We start from the raw sequence: 18,695 nt of genomic DNA, 5'->3' as shown, positions 1-18,695 counted from the left end.
CTCTCCTAAGGCTCCTCTCCAAACCATGATCAGTTACTTGTCCACTGACTTGATTTTAAGTCTTACCTTACTCGTTTCTGTCCTTTCAAAGCTCTAAAATAATATTACCAGATTATTCTTTGAAACACTTGTGAAATCTTAATATTTATTTAAAAGAAGAAAAAGGAGAAGGAGAAGGAGAGGAGGGTTGAAGAGGGAGAGGAGGGGGACGAGGAGGAGGAGGAGGACAACTGAGATGTAGAGGATGGGTTGTGGAAAATGCTGTTTGATTTGTACATACCCCTCTGACTTATTGTGTCATAAATGAATTTGTTCTCAAATTTAATTTTTCTAGTTGTGGTATGGTGAAGGTATGTTTTTCTTCTGATTAGGCATTTTCTAGCTGCTAATTCAACCCAACATGGCATCAGTGTTTTGGGCAGCCATATTGCAGTGTCTAATTTGTGGTCTTGTCATCTTTACACAAACTGCCATTCGTTCAGGACTTCCTTCACTTTGTATTTTTTCTGGGGTCTGGTCTTTTTATTAGATTTGCATAAAGCACAGAAACTAATGATTTTTACAGTATTTTTTATTCCCAGATAATATGTATCTTACGAAATAGTTTGCAAAATGAGAACTTTTTAAATATTCTTAAAACATATGTAATTTTGACATTTTATTCAACAGAGGGACTACATCTAGCAGTTTAATTATTTATCTAATTCTGTTCCTTGGAAAGTTCCAGTAAATACAGAGAATCCAACTCACTATCTTTTTCACTGCATTGTGTTTTGTAGACGATTTTTATTAGTTCTTCCAGCTTTGCTTTAGTGTGTTTTCTCATAAACTCTCAATTTATTCTTCAGGTTCTTCCTTATGATTGGTATTGCTTTCAGTACTCCAAACACCTGTTCATATGAACAGTGTATTTCACTTTTTCAGTTATCAAGAAGCCTTTAAAATCTTGTTCATCCTCTTTCCATAGATTTCAGAATTGATTGTTATTACTGTGAAAGGCAACAACAAAATGAATAGGATCTGTGTGGTTGTAGTAATCACACAAAGAGAGAGAGAGAGAGAGAGAGAGAGAGAGAGAGACAGACTGAGAAAGAGAGAAAGGGGAAATATTGTATATTGTATTTTATATACACATATTTGTATAAAATGTTATGCATCTTATATTAACATATACAATAAGAACATTTTTTAAAAGGGAAAAGAAAGAGGACACAAGGAACTGAGAGATGCTCAACTATGTTGTTTTCTGTGCTCTTCTTTTCTCCAGATGTCACATAGTTGAGTTCTTATGTATTTGACAGGTGTAATGCATCTGCAGTGTACATCTTCCTTGTTCCTTGTTCGTTCTAATCCTTTATTTCCTGAAATGTTTTTGCACTAGATGATCTATCAAGTTTCTTCCAACATTAAGACTCTGTAATTATAATTTAGTGCTTCCATAGGAAAAAAATGTTAATATTTATGTGGTACTTTAAAAATATTAAGTATTTTATAATAAGTGTACCAGTTGATTTTTAAAATTATTCTAAGAGAAGGAGGAGTTGTTTTCCCCATTTTATGGATGAGGAAACTTGAAACTGACAGCTCAAGCAACTTGCCTAAAGCTAGTCAGAGGCCACAAACTAAAACTTAAATTACCATGTAAATGATGGTTGGTATGACATCTTAAATTGATTTCCTTTTAAATGTCACTATGTATTAGTTCATTTTAGGATTATTTGATAACTTTGAGTTTACTTCTTTGAAACTTCTTGTTTTCATATGTGGCAGTACTGTGTGTATGGAGGGGTTGGTGTATGTATGAATTTAAGATATTTGCGTGACATATTGAATTTTAGTTCATTCCTATTTCTTTTTACAACTGTATGATTATATTAACCAGGAATTCTTTTCAAATGTTTATTTGAAATTTTATAAATTATATTGATATTTTTGTTAAGAGACATGAGCAGTATTTATATTTCCTACTTCATTTCAAAGATGTAAAGTGATATATTTATGATTACTTATTATTTTACAGTGTTTTTTATCTTACCTACCCAGTACACAGCTACTGTTAGTTATCCTCTCATTAGTTTTCTTATTTTTATAGCATTCTTACAGAACAGCAACAATCATTTAAGAATGCCTTAAAGCTTTCTACTAATTTGTCCACAGTAAAAGACAAACATGTTTTTTTCTTTTTTCTCCAGAATTTTTTGTCAGTGCCTTGTAGTTATAGTTGTAGTTGGTGGAATGTGTTGTTACATATTTGTACATGCACACAACATAATTGGGTCAGTTTCATTCCTCAGCATTGGTGATTATAATAATTCTCACTAATCATGGATGTGGAACATTTGATGACTAATCCCCCACTCCTCTGTATTGCTCACCAGCGTGGTTTTCTCACGATGTTCTCTGAGATTATTTGGCTTCTCTGTGTCTTACCACTGTTTTAACTGACAGTGTTCTCGATTCCCAGCCTGCCTTAATTTATGCTTCATCCTTCAGATTTGAAACATCCCCTGGCACCTCTTCCTCCTTGGTTCAACTGCCTTATTATAACTCTTGACTTGGATCTTGACTTCATAACACTTATCTCAGTTTAGAAATTATTGATTTACTTATTTAAACAATGTAGTTTCTCTTCTACTAGAACTTAAAATTCCTTACTCTAGGAGTGTTCAGTGAGTCTACACTATATAAATGAATAACTATGATAAGTTTCTGCTCTAACCTGAAATAAATTAAGACTTTTCTAGTAAGGAATGGAAATACAACTTTTGGGATGTTGGTCTTCTCACCCCACAGTATATTCACTGTTGTCCATTTTTCTAGCTGTGCCTTCTTTTCTTCTTGCTCTTCTTTCATTTCACTCCCCCTTCTATCATTTTATCACTTCTCTGTAAGGTATTCAGTCACCCCTCCATCAGGACTTCTCTAATAAGTAAGCAAACAGGGAAGGAGGCACACACATACACAAAAAGTAATGCTAGCAATATTTATATCACTATGCTTTTTTTTCTGTGTTTGTGTGTGCGTGTGTGTTTCTTAACAGGATACAAACTGGCATTTAATTATTTAAAAGCGAAAAGATATGTGGATGCAATTGACATATGTCACCAGGTAAACAAATTTAGATTTCTTGCTTTTTTTTTTAAGATTCAAAGCTTCCTACTTTTAGTGTGATCTCAAGATATACTAGAATAGAAGTAGAGGCAGGCTGGTGGAGCATACCTATAATCTCAGCACCTTGGGAAGCTGAGGCTGTAACTCAGTGGTTAATTGCCCCTGGGTTCATTCCCTAGTACGAAAAAATAAAAAGAAAAAAAGAAAGAATAGAAATAGAGAATGTAGTCTTTTAGTTAAATGACTTATTAAATATATTTTGGAGAGATTCTCATTTAAAATTTAGAAAATAATAAAGATCACATGTGTTTTTAATTGGGTCTCAAATAGTAAAATGTTTGTGTCAATATAAAGACAGGCTAGTGGGAGAAACGTTAAATGAAGCTGAAGTTGGAAGATATTTGAAGGTAGTATGGATTCTCTGGGTCATTGTTCTAAGTTGAAGTTCCTGTGAATTGTCTAAATCTGTGTATTAGAGAATTCAGATTTATAAACTAGGAATGATAGCTATGCTCTAAGTTAGAAGTTATATAATTACAGTTCTGTAATTCATTCCCTACTAAAATGACAAATATACTTTTAGAATTCCTAGAGTCCTTTGTACGTACATTGCCCCATTGATTTTCTATGTAAGCCATTTTATTAAACATTGCAAACAGCTCCAAGAAAAGCTCCTTAGAAAAGGTCTTTTGTTTTTTAATTTTTGATGTCCCTTATCTGAAAGCTGTGTATCAGCATCATTTTAGTAAATACTTGGCCTTGAGGCTTGTGTTTAATTATTGAGCCTATCCTTCAGTGTTCCTCATTAGGGTTAAGGTTGTACATTAAAGTTATACATTGGAATCATTCATGGAGTTATCTTTTTTAAAACATTAATATCTCACCTGAGTATGGTAGCACAGATTTAATCCTTGCTACTCAGAAAGCTGAGGCAAGAAGATCTCAAGTTAAAGGCTAGCTTGGGCAAATTACAAAAGTACTTTAAATCATGGGTACATATTTGTCTTCTGCAACTCATCTATTAAAGAAGCAGTTATCTTTGTCTCAAAAAAAAGATATTAAAAAGACTGGGATATGGGGCTGGGATTGTGGCTCAGAGGTAGAATTCACGACAAGCACACACGAGGCCCTGGGTTCAATCCTCAGCACCACATAAAAAAATAAAATAAAATAAAATAAAGATATGTGCCCACCTATAAGTAAAAAATAAATATTAAAAAAAAAAGACTAGGATATAGCTTAGTGGTGGAGCACCACTAAGTCAGTCCCTAGTATCATAGGGGCAAAATGAGTATCTCCTCATTTTTTGGACTCAGCCTGGAAATCTGTATATTTCAAAATCACTCCAGGTAAATTTGACATGTGCTCCTGGTTAAAAATCACTCTCCAACAGTTTATCAAATACCATGAGTAGCTAAATTACCAAAGTACTTTAAATCATTGGTACATAATTGTTTTCTACAACTCATCTATTAAGGAAGCAGTTATCTTTGTTAAATTTCCACATGTGGGGGCTGGGGATGTGGCTCAAGCGGTAGCGCGCGCTCGCCTGGCATGCGTGCGGCCCGGGTTCCATCCTCAGCACCACATACAAACAAAGATGTTGTGTCCGCCGAGAACTAAGGAAAAAATAAATAAATGTTGAAAAAAAAAAAATTTTCCACATGTGGTTTTCATATGTTCATATGTGATATTCATATGTTTTCTCTTGTTCTCATCTATTAATGAGAACATCTATAAATGAGTCATCATATTACATCTAAGATGTCACCCTCCAAAAGTGTTGTAGTCACAATATTAATACAATAAAATTTCAACTGTAAATGCTCCTTTATAGGAAGTTTTATAGCTCCTTAGTTCTCAATAGTCAATTACAAGTTCTTTTGCTTTTTTTCTTTTTACAGGTTCTTGAAGCATATCCATCTTATCCAAAAATCAGAAAGGATATTCTTGATAAGGCCCGCTCATCTTTAAGACCTTGAAAATAATAATTTTAGCTTACTTTGTTAAACAGGAAATGAAGTAGCTCTAATTTTGAGTTCTTCCAGTTCAAAATAGGTTGAGCTAATGCTTTGGAACAGAAGCATACTTTTCTTTCTCCAGCAGAGGCTGCTGCTGTATGTAAATAGAAGCCTGTATCAACTTGCTATTTTCTAATGGAGAAGTTGAATGAGAACTGGTCGGTTTCATTCTCTTTTAATTAGGTGTGGATTTGGTAATTCTGTAGTATAGACTATAACTTGTTTCTATAAAAAATATTTTTTGTTAAACTCTAGTTAGTGTCCTGTATCATCTTTCTAAGGAGTGTCAGTAATGGGAAGTGTATTTAAAATGCCTTGTTATCTGTTAAAAATTTTTTGTTATATTCCATATCTCAAAGGCTTGTAGATAATTTATGAAAAAAAACAATGTGTATTTTAAATATATGTTTTTAATAAAGATTTTATAAATATATGGCTTACATTGTTCTTGGAACTCAAGATACACATTAAGTTTTGCAAAAGCAGGATAAGCTCCCTATGAAGTTTGCACTGTTCAGGTTAAGATAGGAGAAAATGAGACTTTCTTAGAAAACCTTTTCTGGAAAAGTGTAAAGAGTGAATTTCCCTCCCCTTTGTTGAGCATATGCTTCCTGCTCTCAGTACCATTGTGTTCTTAGGAAATAATCCATACCCTTCTAGCACTCTGTGGTTTTAGCCTAGAATACTAGGTCTTATTTCAGACCCTATGTCATACAGTAGAGGAAGGTAAAAACATGCTTTTGGTTAGCAGGAACTTGGGAAGCACACTGAAAGCAACTGTTTACCAAGCTGTGCCTGACAGCATTCCAGTACAGCAGTGAAATTTAACCTGACCATTATGAATTCAGTTCTTGGTATTATTTTTAATTCCTTGTCTATACCTTCTTCAATTCTTTAAAAATGCAGTAATCACACAGTCTTCAGTTTTATTTGCACTGGCAATAAACACAGGCATTTAAAGTCATTTGCTGCTTTTAAATGTCCCAAGTATATTTATTTCTAAATACATTCTTTTTGATTTCATTCTTGTCTCAATTTTCAGTGCCCATTTAATTTCAATTATATGTCACTAAATTAAACCATTCCTGTTTATTTTTTAAATTTTTATTTATTCATTTTTCAAAGGTGGGATCTCACTATATCACTCTTCTGACCTTCAATTCTTAGGCTCAAATGTCCTCCAAGTAGCTGGAACTACAGGTGCAGACTATTATGCCCACTTCATTCCTCTTTTTCCGCCTACCTTTTGTTTTTGGCATTTTATGAAACTGTTTAATAAGAAGAACATTTATGAAACATTTCATATCTGCTAAAATAGTTTTACATGTCTTATTATGTTTGACTTTTATGATGCTAGGGTAAAGGCATTATTATCCTTGTTCTAAAGATTTAGAACTATGGAACATTATCTCTTTCTCCCTAATTCAAGAGAAAAATCATCTTTCAGCATAAATGGATATTTTCTGTTTTTGCTCTGCCAGAGGTCAACCCTGAGGGGCTTCATCCATGCTAGGCAAGTGGTCTATCACTGAGCTAAACTGCAGATGGACATTGTTAAGCATATCACTATGGACTGAATTTTGTGCCTGTCCAAATTCATGTGTTAAAGTGATGGTGTGAGACGTTGCAACCATTGGGTGGTAATTAGTTCCTGAATGTGGAGCCATCATGATTGGGATTAGTGCCTTTATAAAAGAGACCCCAGAGAGATTTTAGCTCTTTTTTCACCATCTGAAGGTACAAGAAATCAGTCATATGCAATGCAGAAACATCTGATCTCAAACACCCAACCCTCAGAACTGTGAGCAGTCAAATTCTGTTAATAGGTCACCCAGCATATGGGATTTTGTTCCAACAGCCATTGATGACTAGGGCAGAAATAATATGTAACAGAATACCTCTAGTAGTTCTAGTGAACTTGCCTCATTGAAGCTAGACTCATGGAAATTGGTTAGAGAAAGTGGAACATCTATTCTTCCAGCAAGAAATTCCCAAATCAGTTTGGTTATCTGTAAAGTGTAAAATGAGAGTTTTGTTTTATTTCTTAAGCAGCCTTTTCACTTCCTTTTTCTTTATTTTAATTTTACCCCTACCATTTGTTAGATCCTATTCTAGAGACTTTTTTTTTTTCTTTGTGTCTGAATTCTCACTCAACTCTCCAGAGAAATAGTATTCTTACTGTTCAGGTGAGGGGTCAGGACACATGACTAAACCAGTCAGAGTCACTCCAGGTGAACTGGGCTGGCACAAAATAATGACATGCAGACAGAGAAATACCTTTTTCTTTGGGTTTTGTGACAGCTCCTCTGACCCAGCTCCCACAGAAGAGACAGGGCAGGCAAGAAAGAGAAAGAGTATGCCTCAAACCTGGTTTTATTGGGGAGAAGTCATTCTAATGAGACAAGGGGTCAGGTTTCAGGGGGTGTAGTCTAGTTTCCTGATATCTTGCAGGTGAGCAGGTTGACTGACATCTTGGAAGGCTACACCCATCTCATTTGCTGTGTAATCATCAAAGGCAGAGCAGGCAAAAGGGACAGAGCTGCCTCATCAGTCCAGTCCACTTTGTGTGCTCAGAATGTTCACAGCTCACACACACAGCCCAGAGCTGGCTTGCCACATCTCCACATTCCCATAGCTCAAAACTAGGGGGCGCTCAGCTCCTGTGTGGAGTCTTGGATTAAATGAAGTGCCTAAGGTCACAGAAAAAAGTGTAAGAATCCGGATTCCATCATGTCACAACCAGATTCGAAGCCCATGCCTATTTAGTATACTTTGATGCCTTCCATAGTTAAGAGAGAATGTATCTGTAAGAAAAAATTACCTTGTTTCTATCAGGTTAGCAGATGAAAACTAAGTGTTTTATCAGGGAAATTGCTAAATAATGAGGAACAAGATAAGCTAAATAGAATGAATAGTCTTACACATTTAGAATTGAGCAAAGAGAAGTCCAATTGCTAAGCAGTGTAGTGTAGCATTTGAGAACATGGATGTAAGGCCAGACCAGTCTGAATCTGAATTGTCACTCAACCACTTAGATGTTTCCTCTTTCTTTAGTTACGTAAGCTCTCTGAACCTCCAGCTTTTCATCCATAAAAAAGCATATAAGTATTAATAGCTTGCCTCAGGTTATAAGGATTAAATGAGAGAATATATAAAATTTTATATCTAAATATATAAAATCTAAAGAAGCTTGTCATAAATATATTCATAATTTTTTCCTCAACTTTTTAGTTAAAAAATTGTAACATCAAGTTTTTCACTAGTTTTGGTGAACATTCAACATAAAAGAAATGGCCAGATGTATTAAAATTTAATAGATCACTACCTAGTTATTAAAAAGAGTTTTCAAAGATTTATCAAACTTTTTCAAATGTTGTTGACTGCTAAAATTCTTGAAAAATACATGAAAATGCAGAAAATAAAATCATCCAAATAAACGATCAATTTGCCAAAAAATAGATAGATGTATACATAAAACAAACACATACATACACTAAATGAAACTAAGCCAGTTGCTAACCTATAGTTACATTTGAGTGATGAAATATCAGAGAATTTTTATTTCTCTGCCTTTATTAAAAGTAACTGCAATGAATATATATATTTTATACTACAATTATATGTATTTATTTTTTTAGAGGGCAGTCTTACCAAACTTGTGTTTTGCTATTTAAACCTATTTTGCTCAGCAAAGACAGGTAGAAAAAATTATAGCTAAACAAAAACTGATATTCTGTCAACTCAATATATTTTTGATTTGTTCATATAAGATGTGATTCTAATTTACTTTAATTGCCAGAGATCAGGAGGTAGAAGATAGACAAAGAATGTCTAAAACTGACAATAGAAGTGGTAACAGTAGGAATAATAAGAGCACAGAAATTCCTAGGGGGGTATACAAAGAATGCAAAAAGAAACAGAGTTTTAATAATACTCCTACCAAATTTAATAAACTAGAAGCCAGTGGAAATAATCAAAATCAAACAGGGCTACAGTGTGCGGTAGTGCAGTGTGTATACTACACAGAATGACCCTCCACAGGGTACAATGCATGGAGGCTGAAATCCCTCAAGTCTTGCACCCTGTCTCTGCATTCCCTTGGAGGAATAGAACCCCTTTTTAAATTTGAACAAAGCTTTCTGGTAGGTTAGCTCTGTGGATAGAAGATGAGGAAAAGAAATGGAACAGAAAATTTTCAGATACAAGACTCGGGTACCAAGTTCAGAGGATTATGAGAAGTTTTAGTGTTTGAGATGAAAGCTACTTGAGCATCTCGATTTATTAAAGGGAAAAGGGTACAAGAAGGAGGAGAGAAGGGACTCTGGGGAAGAAAGTAATGGAATCTAGGGGACATTTGAAAGAATTAGAGTTCAGAGGGATGTATGATTTTTGTAAGGGGAGTGAAGGAACAAAATAACTTCAAAAAGAGGTGCTGTAGGCATTGGGGGCACACTTATAATCCCAGCGGCTCAGGAGGCTGAGACAGGAAGATCACAGGTTCAAAGCCAGCCTCAGCAACTTAGTGAAGCTGTAAGCAACCTAGTAAGACTCTGTCTCAAAATAAAAATTAAAATGGGCTGTGGATGTGGCTCAGTGGTTAAGCGCCCTTGGGGTCAATCACTTGTACCAGGAAGAAATAAATAAATAAATAAATAAATAAATAAAGCACTGCATATGATTGTGGCCCCAGGAGCTCTTATGCTAATTGGCTCCAATAACTTTACAATAAGTGAAATAGACTTTGACCTAAGGGCAGTTCCACTCTCCCACATATGCCTGATGTCTTAGGCCTCTGTTTTCTTTGGACTCAAAATATTTTTCACTTATTTCCAGGTTCCTGGTTGTGGTTGCTGGAAGTCGGCCTGCCAGGTTAGAGAGGGGTTACTATAACATAATAAATGTCATAGTTATGAGCAAAAATCTACTATCCACCTTTTAATACTTTTTTTAAGAACCAGATGTTTTCAAGAAAAACGCTTGCTTCTATAATCTGCCTTACAGTGCACATCAATGAATCTGGCACAATGCCCGAAAAAGCAATTTGATCCCATAAATGAGGAGAGCTGAGTAATGAGCAGGTTCTAAATGTCTTCCTTCGAGTGGTACAACCTTAGAATAGATGGCAATCTTTAAACCAGGCTGTTTTCAAAGAATACGTATGTTATTTTTATCTTTCTTCAAACAAATTCTTTTGGCAATGTAGAAGAAACTCTGTTTTTAAGAAAACATAAGGATATTTTAAGAAGGTAATTACTACTTCCGTTTCCTCCAAAAGCAGCCTAGTTTTATTTTTCATGGGTAAATGATGTAAGAACCTTAAAAAACACTTGAAGTATGAACAGTGCTCTGAAGTGTTCAGTAGCATGTTTACCTCTAATGAGGTGTGGGGCAAAAGATCCTGTCTCACACTTGAGATACAGCTTTCTTCCAAAGACACTCCAGGCTTGCACCAAACAGCTATCAAATTTCATAAATATTCTCTTTATACAGTTTAAATACTTGAAACTGCTCTGGGTATAAATGAGAATTCTTCCTTGACATAGTTTCTTGAAAATGTCTCAATCCAGGGTTTTCTTCTGACTTAAGTCACAGATTGTAGAGGAGGGGAGTTTTAGGAGTTGGGAAGAGTCTAAAATATTGAGAAAAAACAACAAATTTAAAATGATTGAATATATACCATACAAAGAGGCAAGGGGAAGAAATGGAACAAACAAGATGCATTTGGATCCTGATGTCACTTCTCTGCCTTAAACACACATATCTACATCCTCATATAAAGTGTAGTGTCTGTACATGTTGGGTTGCTGTGGTCGTCATAAATTTCTTAAAATACCAAATATTCTTTAGAATTCTAGTTCAAATAAAAATTATTTTTTCATAAAAAGACAAATTTTGTTTTTTGAGAAGCTTCTTATTTGGAGATCATTTCAAACTTAAATTTTCATGAATATGAAGAGTACAAAGAGTGTTCTTACATATACATATTTACCTAGCTACCTCATAAGTATTGCTAATTTTACCTTTTTGTGAGTACAAACTTTAATATATACATTTACACGCACACACTCATATACATGAACAGTAACATCTTTTTTATATTCTGAGAGTAAGTTGCATACACCATACACATCCCTGTACCCATAAATACTTCAGTGTTGTGTATTTTCTGAGAACATAGATACATTCCTATAGGACCGTGGTGCAGTTATCAGCTCCAGTAAACTTAACGTGGACTTAGTACTTTACCATTTGCCACCAATTGATCCAATGGTGTATTTTTTCTTCCAGTTAGGATTCACTCTGTATTTGCTTGTCACGTGTCTTTAGCACGTAGTTTAATGCTGTAGTTTAAACTACAGCATTTCCACAGCTTTTTTTTTTTTTTTGGTCTTTTATAACATACACATTTTGGAAGAACATGGCCTTCCACACGTCCTCAACATTTTTAGCAGAAAGGTCCTCACCTGAGGTTTGTTTGATAGCTCATCCTGATGGAATTGGGATAAGCATTCCTGGACACAGTGTATAAGAGATGTATCCTCAGGTCATCACATCTGGAAACGTGTGTCTGTCCCCACTTGTGAATTAGTTTTGATTACTCAAATTTCTCCACTGTATAGTTATTATTTCCCCCTTGCAACTAATAATCATTCTCTAAGAAGGTAATCTTAGATCATACAACTATCCTGTTCCTTTTCCAAAATTTCTCCTACATTTATTGTGGTTCTTCCTGATGCTAAAGATGATTATAAAGTATGGATATCTGACCTCAGCCCTTTCTCTACCTGTACCCAACAGTCAACATTCAGCTTTCTTACCATAAGCACAAGTCCCTCCCTTGCTTATTTATCATGTTTACTTTTTAAATATATTTATTATTTAATAGAATTTAGGATCATGAATTCCTACTTTTTTCAATGGTTTATAATTCAATCACTTCAGTGCTCAAATTGATTCTAATTTGACAGGCAGGACAGAAGGCCTTCAAGCTGGCTCCTGTATCTTTGTGACACGCCCCCATCATTCATTTTTTTGAGTACTTCCTTAGTTTGTAGCATAAGATATCCCAGGCTTAACTTCTAATTACCCCGCCCCCAAATTGAAACAAGCTATTTCTCCAAACAACCCTGATTCCCCTTACTGAAGAATGATATTAGAGAGAAAGATCTGAATGCTAAGTTTGCTCACTGATACCAAGGTGTAATTTCTTCTAGGCCTTTTGAGCAGGTAAAAAACACGCATACACCCATTCATATGTGCGTACATACACTCTTACACACAACATATAAGTTTGAACACATGTATGTTTTATAAGTCACAAAATTACATCAGTTCCTCCAGATTCCAATTCATTCCTACAGGTGTTGTTCTTGCTTTCCCCCAGTTTTTATTTGACCTTTCTTCACAGTGAAACTCCAGATCCTAACAACCTCGAGATATAAGCCACCTAAAATAGTTTCAAAATTGCTCCATCCAAGCATCCATAACAAAAAGCAAACCTATAAATTGAAGTTGAGGATTTATTTGAAGTCCCCCCTCTCACACTACCAATAATTTTGCTTAATTTTTAATGCAGATAAATCCAACAGCCTATCTTAAAACATTGTCACAACCATTTCCCAGTGGCATGAAGTATTTTAAAAATCCACACTAAATAATTTATTGCTGATAAGAGTGTATGCTGTGCTCCATACACCAGCTTTACAGTTTCCTTCTAAATATTCATCTACTTGCAAAATAAATGTCATCCCTTCCCACGCCGACCAGTATCATATTAATGATGTGGTGGCAGGAAGGAGAGTAGGAGATTCTGGAGCTTAAACAAACCACCATGTGGTGAGGAATGAGAGTTGAGCATTTCTCTTGAAAACGTATAATACAGCTACATTATTACAAACCATTTTATTTTTTGTTTGACCATATTTTCAGACCCTTTGCTGTGATCATTTACATGGAAGTTATAGGTATCTCTAAAAGAATACTGAGGAAAAATTTTCTTCCTATATTATTCAAAATGCAAGTTTCTGGTTTATAGTGACAAATACTATTTTTTTCTTTAAACCTACCCTTTTAAAATGCTGTCTTTTTTCAATGAGCGAATCCTGCATGAAAAAAGATTTACTTCTCTATTTTTTATTTTTGTATTTACATTTTATATCTATTTTCTTGAGTCCTACAGCTTCATAAAAGGGTTTTGAATAGCAGAGCTGCAGAGATGATGGGGAGGTCAGCTATGTTAATTTCAAAGCTCCCCCAGACTTCGGTGTGAGGTTGCCTAGCAACCCATCTCTCAGGCCTCCTTTGTGGATGAGAGAAGAGAAAGCAATTCTTCTATACACTCTCAAGCTGAGATGGTTTTATAAAGTGAAAAACCTTTTGCAAAGGGCCTAACACAACCCCTGTTTCTCCTCTCCTGCCCAGTTTGTGCACTTCACACATGATGAGAGAAATATTCCAGCCTTTGATGCCTTCGCTGTGATACAGATATGAAATGGAACTAGGCACGATGTGGTTGAACGGTGGATGTGACCTGTATCCTTATGTTAAATTGAGACACATTAATTAAACTGCTTGTCTTCCCTTTTCTCTTATATGAAAGCATACTTTCCCCCTCAAGTTCTAAAAGCCAGTTATGTTAAATGAAACTGCAACTGCCTGCTGAGCATCAGTTGCCATAGTGACGTGAGCCACGAGTGGTGTTTTTCTCCTTAGGCACAGGACGGCTGAAATGTGTTCAACCAGGGGACCCAAGCAGCATGCTGACTAGAAATCAGGCATCCAGGAAGAACCTGCTCAATGCCTTTCTCTCCACACTAACTTGAAAAAAAATAACCCCTCTGCTATTCCCTGAAAGCTATTACCTTTGGAGAACTGAACTTCAGTGGGTGGCAGAAGTGCCCTACCTGAGATGCAGAGGAGAAAGGAGAGCAATGATACATACCACCTGAGAGATCTAGAGCATAGTACTAGAAAGATACGCTGCCCTTTCAGACATCATTGAAATCACGAAGTGAAAGGAACAGCTAGAAATTCATGTTGTGAAATACATACGAATTTTGAACCATTTATAATCTTCTATCATTATTTTGTAGGCAGACAATGCTATTCAGGAGAACATTATGTTCTGATAAATATTATTTTAGTGAAGGACCTTTCAAAGTTAGAACAGGTGTAAGACTAAATGTTCTGTGCTCTTCTTACTTGCCTCTAATTTGGGTTGAGAAAAGAAAGGCCATAGAGCATAGTGGTCTTTGAGTCTTAGATTTCATCCTGTCATTTAGCAGTGTGCTTTGGGGAAAATTCTTTGTATTTTTTAAGGCTCAGTTTCCTACTGTTGAAAAATGAGACTAAAAAGGATGTTAACTACACGGTTAACATCTCACTGCACTTTTCCAGCTAAGTTTTGCTTTCCTACCCAAAGTAGTGATACCAATAACCTCATCAGAGTATTTATCTAACTGGATATCTTGTCTCTATGCAGTTAGTTAAAATAATGTGCAACCACTTCTGAATGCAGTTCCCAAAGGAGCTTCCCAAAATATCAGCAATGGTACGAAATGGAATATATAAGATTTTCCAAAATGTTTTTCCTAGGTACGCCTATCTGGCAACAGTATACCTTCTGGTGATTTTTAATTTACCATTGACATAAATCCAAGAAAGCATATACCTCTTAAAATTTCAGATGGTTGACATTTTGGAGGTGAAGGTACTGGTGATTGAACCCAGGGGTGCTCTACCACTGATCTATATCCCCAGACTTTTCTGTTTCATTTTGTGACAGAGTCTTGCTAAGTAGCTGAGACTGGCTTTGAGCTTGTGATCCTCCTGCTTCAGCCTTTTGAGTTGCTGGGATTACAGGTGGGTGCCACTGCACCCAGCAGACCATGGACTTTAATCCCTTCATTTTAGAGATAAGAAATAAAGAACTGAGCAGAACGCAGTGGCACAAGCCTGTAATCCCAGCAGCTCTGGAAGCTGAGGCAGGAGGACCACGAGTTCAAAGCCAGCCTTTGCAAAAGTGAGCACTAAGCAACTCAGTGAGATCCTGTCTCTAAATAAAATACAAAGTAGGGCTGGGGATGTGACTCAGTGGGTCTAGTCCTGCTGAATTCAATTCCTGGTACCAAAAAAATAAAAAGAAAGGGGAAAAAGCTAAGGGACAAAGATTAAGTTGCTCGACTTATTTGTATATATGTTTTTATATAGACATATGTATGTGTATGTAAATCATATTATATACATATATAATGGTATGCTTTAGATATAGTTTAAGAATTTTCTGAAGAGTTTATGTGCTGGGAGCCTGTTTCCCAGTGTGGTGGTGTTAAAAAGTGGTTGAACCTTTAGGAGGTGAAGCCTAGTGGAGGTGGTTAGGTCATTGGGGTCATTGCCCTGTGAGTGTATTAATTTAGTTCTCCTGAGACTCTAGTGAGTCTTTCAAAGAGTGGGTTGTTATAAAAAGAACAAGACTCGCCCGTCCCAAGCCTCTGGCTTCCTATCTCACCACGTGATCTTTCCCTCATGCACTCTTACACTGCCATCCACCATGAGGCCCTCCTTAGAGACTAAATGGGTGGGCTGATCAATCTCAGACTGCCCATCTCCAAAACAGTAAGCTAGGTAGCTTTTTTGTTTGTCTCTAAGTTACTCATCTTCCAGTATTTTATTATGACAACAGAAAATTGACTAATATGTACATATACCTATGCACACATGCACCTACACACAAGTGCACAGAGAGAGGGAGAGAGGGAGAGGGAGGGAGGGAGAATCTATTATATAAATACATGATTCATGATTTTTTTTCATGGTTGTCTCAAAATAGACTCCAAGCAGTGATTGCTGTATACTTGGCAAATAACAAAAAACAACTTATAAGTAAGAATTCAAGGAACTCAGGGAGACTAAGGTCAGCACTGGGGCACAAAGGTGGAAAGGACCTGGAACCAAGTACTAGAATGTAGGTAGAACTCTGCATCTTTTTTTCTGGTGCTTTCTCATGTCAGTATCCATTCATTTACTTATCCATTTATGAATTCAGTTCACTCAACAAATATTCACTGAAAACCTCTTTGATGCCAGGCACTATGCCAAGCCGACTTGCTCTTCTCCAGTTCTCTCAGATATTTTCAGTGTTCCTAAGTTGCAAGTTTATTGACATGTAATCTCTTGATTTCTAATCCCCATTACTCTGGCCAAGAGCAAGGTCTCCAGGTGAAAAAATTTATAAATGTTCACCTCTATGGATTAGAACGTTGCTAGGAAGACAGTTCCCAAAGTGTCCACTACAAGCATGCTGAATCTTTTGTACCTCTACTGTGTGTAATCTGGTTTTTGTTTGGGGGGAGGGGTTTGGTTTATTTATTTGCTTTTTTGTTTTGTTTTGTTTGAAGAGGGTTTGAACCCAGAGACACTTAACCACTGAGCCACATCCTCAGCCTTTTTTATTTTTATTTTATTTTGAAACATGGTGTCACAAAGTTGCTTAGGGCTTCACTAAATTGCTAAGGCTGGGTTTTAATTTGCAGTCCTCCTGCCTCAGCCTCACCAATTGCTCAGATTGCAGGTGTGCGTCACCATGCCTGGCTGGTATATTTTTAAAGGGTACTGGGGCACCAGCACAGCTGACCACCTATACAAATGAGTACAGATTTTAATGAAATAATGAGGAAAATTACTCAGCTTTTATTGATGAAGCATTTTGTAACATGGTAAATTTCTTATTCAAAATCATAATTCTTCTATTTATTTTCTTTCTACTACATATCTGTCATATCTTGCTGAGAGTATTAATGATTTATAGCTGTCCAGACTTACACTTTTCCAAATCTAAGAAGCTACAAAGATCCATACTCCTCCATTGATATGGTTTGGATATGAGATATCTCTTCAAAGCTCCTATTAATAATGCAGGAATGTTCAGACACCTCTGAACATTGTGATAAGATTGTAATTTAGTCAGTGCATCCTAGTTTGAAAGGATTAACTAGGTGTTAACTGTAGTTAAGTGGGGTGTGGCTGGAGGAGGTGGATCCCTTGGGGTGTGCCTCAGAAGGGTTGTTCTACCTGTAGCCCCTACCCCAATTCCTCTTTCTCTGCTTCCTGACTCCTCCTTGAACTAAGCTTTTTTCGCCCTATGGGATTATTTCACCATACTGCACTGCCTTACCTTGAGGCCAGGGTAAGGCAGTGCAGTATGGTGTATCTATGAACTGAGCTTCTGAAACTGTGAGCCCTAAATAAACTTTTCTTCCTCTAATTTTTTTGTGTTGGATATTTTGGTTACAGCAACAGAGAAGCTAACTAAATCAGAAATTGATACTCTAAGTTGTCTTCATTAGGTGTTTTGGTCACAGTTTCAGAGGTCTCAGTCCATTAATGGTTGGCTTCATTCCTTGGGGCTCAAGGTGAGGCAGGACATCATGGCAGAAGAATGTGGCAAAGGGGAATACCTCACATGATGTTCATGCAGCAGGAACAGAGAGAGACTCCACTCTCCAGATACAAAATATATACCCCGTAGGCATGCATACCTCCAATGAATCACTTCCTCCAGCCACACCTATCTGCCTGCAGTTACCTCTCAATTAATCCAATCAGGGATTAATTCACTGATTAGGTTAAGGCTATAACCCAATCATTTCTCCTCCTCTCAAGAAATTTTGTTGATGTTCCAAATTCTCTTGCCCTGGTTTCTAGCCAAAGTATTTGGTCCTTTTCCTTAAAAAAAATTAATGTAAAAAATAATTCTTCAACATTTAATTTTTGTATAAGAAAATTTTGATAGCCCAAATATCTAATCAACCCAAATACCTAATTAAACCCAAATATCTAATCAACAGCAAGAAAAAAGAAAATATGTCTCTTTTTGCTCAAATGCAAGAGAATCTTAAACTCTAAATTCTTCCAAAGCAGAAAGGAAAGAGAAAAAAAAAAAAACAGAACCATTGGTTTCATATTAAAATAACAGAAATATACATCTCCTGCCACAATTCAAAAAATATTACTGAAGAATCAGAAAAGTAAAACTTGTATAATGAATTCCTGGATTGTGCTGGCCTTCCTCTATCAATCATTTATCTCCTACTTTCATGTAGATGCCCCGCCTATCATAGACTTCCATCTGTCATCAGGAGAACATGACCATCTGGTATCAATACAGATCATCAATCCTTCCACATATCCAAGTTTTTTTAAAATTTAATACAATACAATTGAACAGTCTTCATTAAAATCCTCTAGTGGTTCTGCTTGATTTTTATTAGGGATCAAATCATAATGATGTGAGAGATACCATGATGCTATTATAAAAACATTGCTGTTAGGGACCTGTATTAATTTCCTATTGCTGCTATAACAAATTATCATAAAGTGACTGGTTTTGAACACCACAAATCTATTTTCCTATACTTTAGGAGGTCAGAAGTCTTCAATGAGTTGTATAGGTCTAATGGCAAAGTGGCCACAGAGCTGTGTTCCTTCTGGAGACTCTAGGGAAGAATTTGTCCTTTGACTTTTGTAGCTTCTAGAGCCTGCATTCACCGGCTTATAGTTACATCA

General features: G+C 36.0%; 1 protein-coding gene across 3 annotated transcripts in view; it reads left to right on the top strand.

Annotated features, from left to right (window-relative positions):
- Positions 1-5,563, top strand: part of Ttc21b (tetratricopeptide repeat domain 21B) — a 66,320-nt gene extending 60,757 nt beyond the window's left edge. For all 3 annotated transcript variants that reach the window (XM_026411138.2, XM_026411139.2, XM_026411137.2), the window contains 2 exons: positions 3,041-3,108; positions 5,016-5,563. In XM_026411138.2, the coding sequence (XP_026266923.2) occupies positions 3,041-3,108; positions 5,016-5,093 (146 nt within the window). In that variant the 3' untranslated portion in view covers positions 5,094-5,563. The remainder of the gene's footprint in view (positions 1-3,040; positions 3,109-5,015) is intronic.
- Positions 5,564-18,695: the final 13,132 nt, after the last annotated feature.

The sequence above is a fragment of the Urocitellus parryii genome, chromosome 1 (assembly GCF_045843805.1).
Source record: "Urocitellus parryii isolate mUroPar1 chromosome 1, mUroPar1.hap1, whole genome shotgun sequence".
Classification (NCBI taxonomy): Eukaryota; Metazoa; Chordata; class Mammalia; order Rodentia; family Sciuridae; genus Urocitellus; species Urocitellus parryii.
Note: the sequence above shows the minus strand (reverse complement) of the source record. Positions and strands in the feature narration are given on the sequence as shown.